Below are 2,414 nucleotides of genomic sequence, written 5' to 3' on the forward strand. Positions count from 1 at the left end.
AACAAAGGCTGGTCGCCGGGCCCTTGAGCCTCCCTCAAGAGGACGCAATTCTCTCAGAGCGCTTTCTCCGCTTGGAGTTGGACTCCGGCGGTTGGCCCGGCCGCCAGGGCGCGTCCGCAAGCTCCGCCGGCCCTGCCAACCCCCACCGCGACCATCGGACGTTCTCCATACACGCCTCGGCCGCGCCCGCGCTCAAGAACCGGAGCCCCACCCCCGCACGCGGCCAGCACCCGTCTCGCCCCCAGCCACGCCCCCCGACCACGCCCCCGCCCCCGCCGCGGCGCGTGCAACCCCGCCCTCCCCGGAGTCTCCGAGCGGCGCGCGGGCGGTGGGCGGGGCGCGGGCGGTGGGCGGGGCGCGACGGGGCGGAGCGCGCGGGAGGCGGAGCGGAGCCGGGGATTCCTGCTCCCCGCGAGCGCCCGGCCCAGCAGAGCTGCCCGGCCGTCCGAGGGCCCCCGCGCGGGGAGAGGCGGGGAACCCCAGACGCCGCCGGGCCGGGAGGGAGCCCCACGCCAAGCGAGCCGCCGCCGCCGCCCCCGCGCGGGCCTGTCTGGAGGTCCGACGCGTCTTCACTCCGCCCGCCGCCAGCCCCCGCGATCCCGCCGTCCGCTCGCCGACCCGTCTCCCTCGCGCCATGCAGCCACCACCAGCCCCGCGCGCGTAGGCGCCCGCCGCAGGCCATGCTGCCCCTGCTTGCCGCGCTGCTGGCCGCCGCCTGCCCGCTGCCGCCCGCCCGCGGCGGGGCCGTGGACGCGCCGGGCCTCCTCGGGGCGCCCCTCAACGCCTCGGTCAACGCGTCGTCCTCAGACGAGCCGGCCGCCCCGCGGTTGCTGGCCTCGGCTGCGCCCGGGGCCCCCGAGCGCCCGGAGGAGGAGGCGGCGGCGCCGTGCAACATCAGCGTGCAGCGGCAGATGCTGAGCTCGCTGCTTGTGCGCTGGGGCCGCCCGCGGGGCTTCCAGTGCGACCTGCTGCTCTTCTCCACCAACGCGCACGGCCGCGCCTTCTTCGCCGCCGCCTTCCACCGAGTCGGGCCGCCGCTGCTCATCGAGCACCTGGGGCTAGCGGCGGGCGGCGCGCAGCAGGACCTGCGCCTCTGCGTGGGCTGCGGCTGGGTGCGCGGCCGCCGCCCCGGCCGCCTCCGGCCCACCGGCGCCACCGCCGGGGCGCCCACCGCTCTGCCCGCCTACCCTGCGGCCGAGCCCCCCGGGCCGCTGTGGCTGCAGGGCGAACCGCTGCATTTCTGCTGCCTGGACTTCAGCCTGGAGGAGCTGCAGGGCGAGCCGGGCTGGCGGCTGAACCGCAAGCCCATCGAGTCCACGCTGGTGGCCTGCTTCATGACCCTGGTCATCGTCGTGTGGAGCGTGGCCGCCCTCATCTGGCCGGTGCCCATCATCGCCGGCTTCCTGCCCAACGGCATGGAGCAGCGCCGGACCACCGCCAGCGCCGCCGCCGCCGCCCCCGCCGCCGTGCCCGCGGGGACCACCGCCGCCGCCGCCGCCGCTGCAGCCGCTGCGGCCGCTGCCGCGGCCGTCACCTCGGGGACGGCGACCAAATGACCCGGCCCGCTCCTTCCCGTGTCCGTTCCGTGTCCGCGCTCTCGGTGCCTTTCCCGCCGGGAGACTCGGCCGGTGTGCTTCGTGCTGTAGTGACCGTTAGTTCTTCTGGGGAGGGGACCGCCGAAGAGGCCCCAGCGTGTGGGAAAAGCCAGGTTTGTGCCCCGCTTCTGGCTCCGAAAAGTAGATGCAAGCCCTTGCCCTGCAGGGTGGGATCCGCAGCTTGGAAGACGGAGAGGAGGGAAATGGGGCCCCTTCCCCTTTTTTGCGCACCCTGCCCTCCTCCCTCCCCGCACCCACGTGCCCTATAGAAAACGACCAAATCCTGTGTATTTGTTTTATATATTTAATAACTGTTTTAAATGAAAGTTTTAGTAAAAAAAAATTAAATTGCTATTGCTGTAGTCAGAGAAGCTCTTTGTATCTGAACATAGTATTTGAAATTTGTTGTTTTTTAATTTATTTAAAAGGGGGGCATGGGAATGATTTAACATCGATATATTGTTACCGCTGAAAATGAACTTTATGAACCTTTTTTCAAGTCGATCTATCCAGTGACGTGGCCAGATGGGCGTTTCTTCTTGTACTCTGTGTTTTTTTGGCTTTTAATACAGACATTTTCCTCCAGAGATGCGTATGTGCCTTTTCTTTATTTGATTCGGAAAAGGAATCCAAGAATTACGAGATGATCCCCTGAAACGTGAGGAAGGGAATCTCCAAAAAGTTAGAGAAGGGCTAACTATCTCCCTTACCTGTCTGGGAGAGGTGGGAGATGGAAACCAAATTACTGACCCTAATGCCCCCACCCCATGTTGTTTCGCCCTGCACCACACTGCCCTCCCCTGAAACAACATCCCTCCC

General features: G+C 67.4%; 1 protein-coding gene across 1 annotated transcript; it reads left to right on the forward strand.

Annotated features, from left to right (window-relative positions):
- The first annotated feature begins 366 nt into the window (after positions 1 to 366).
- Positions 367 to 2,180, forward strand: TMEM158 (transmembrane protein 158). The gene has a single exon (XM_019984180.2). The coding sequence runs from the start codon at positions 681 to 683 to the stop codon at positions 1,554 to 1,556; it is 876 nt and encodes a 291-aa protein (XP_019839739.2). The 5' UTR covers positions 367 to 680; the 3' UTR covers positions 1,557 to 2,180.
- The last annotated feature ends 234 nt before the right edge of the window (positions 2,181 to 2,414 follow it).

Source organism: Bos indicus, chromosome 22 (assembly GCF_029378745.1).
Source record: "Bos indicus isolate NIAB-ARS_2022 breed Sahiwal x Tharparkar chromosome 22, NIAB-ARS_B.indTharparkar_mat_pri_1.0, whole genome shotgun sequence".
Taxonomy (NCBI): domain Eukaryota; kingdom Metazoa; phylum Chordata; class Mammalia; order Artiodactyla; family Bovidae; genus Bos; species Bos indicus.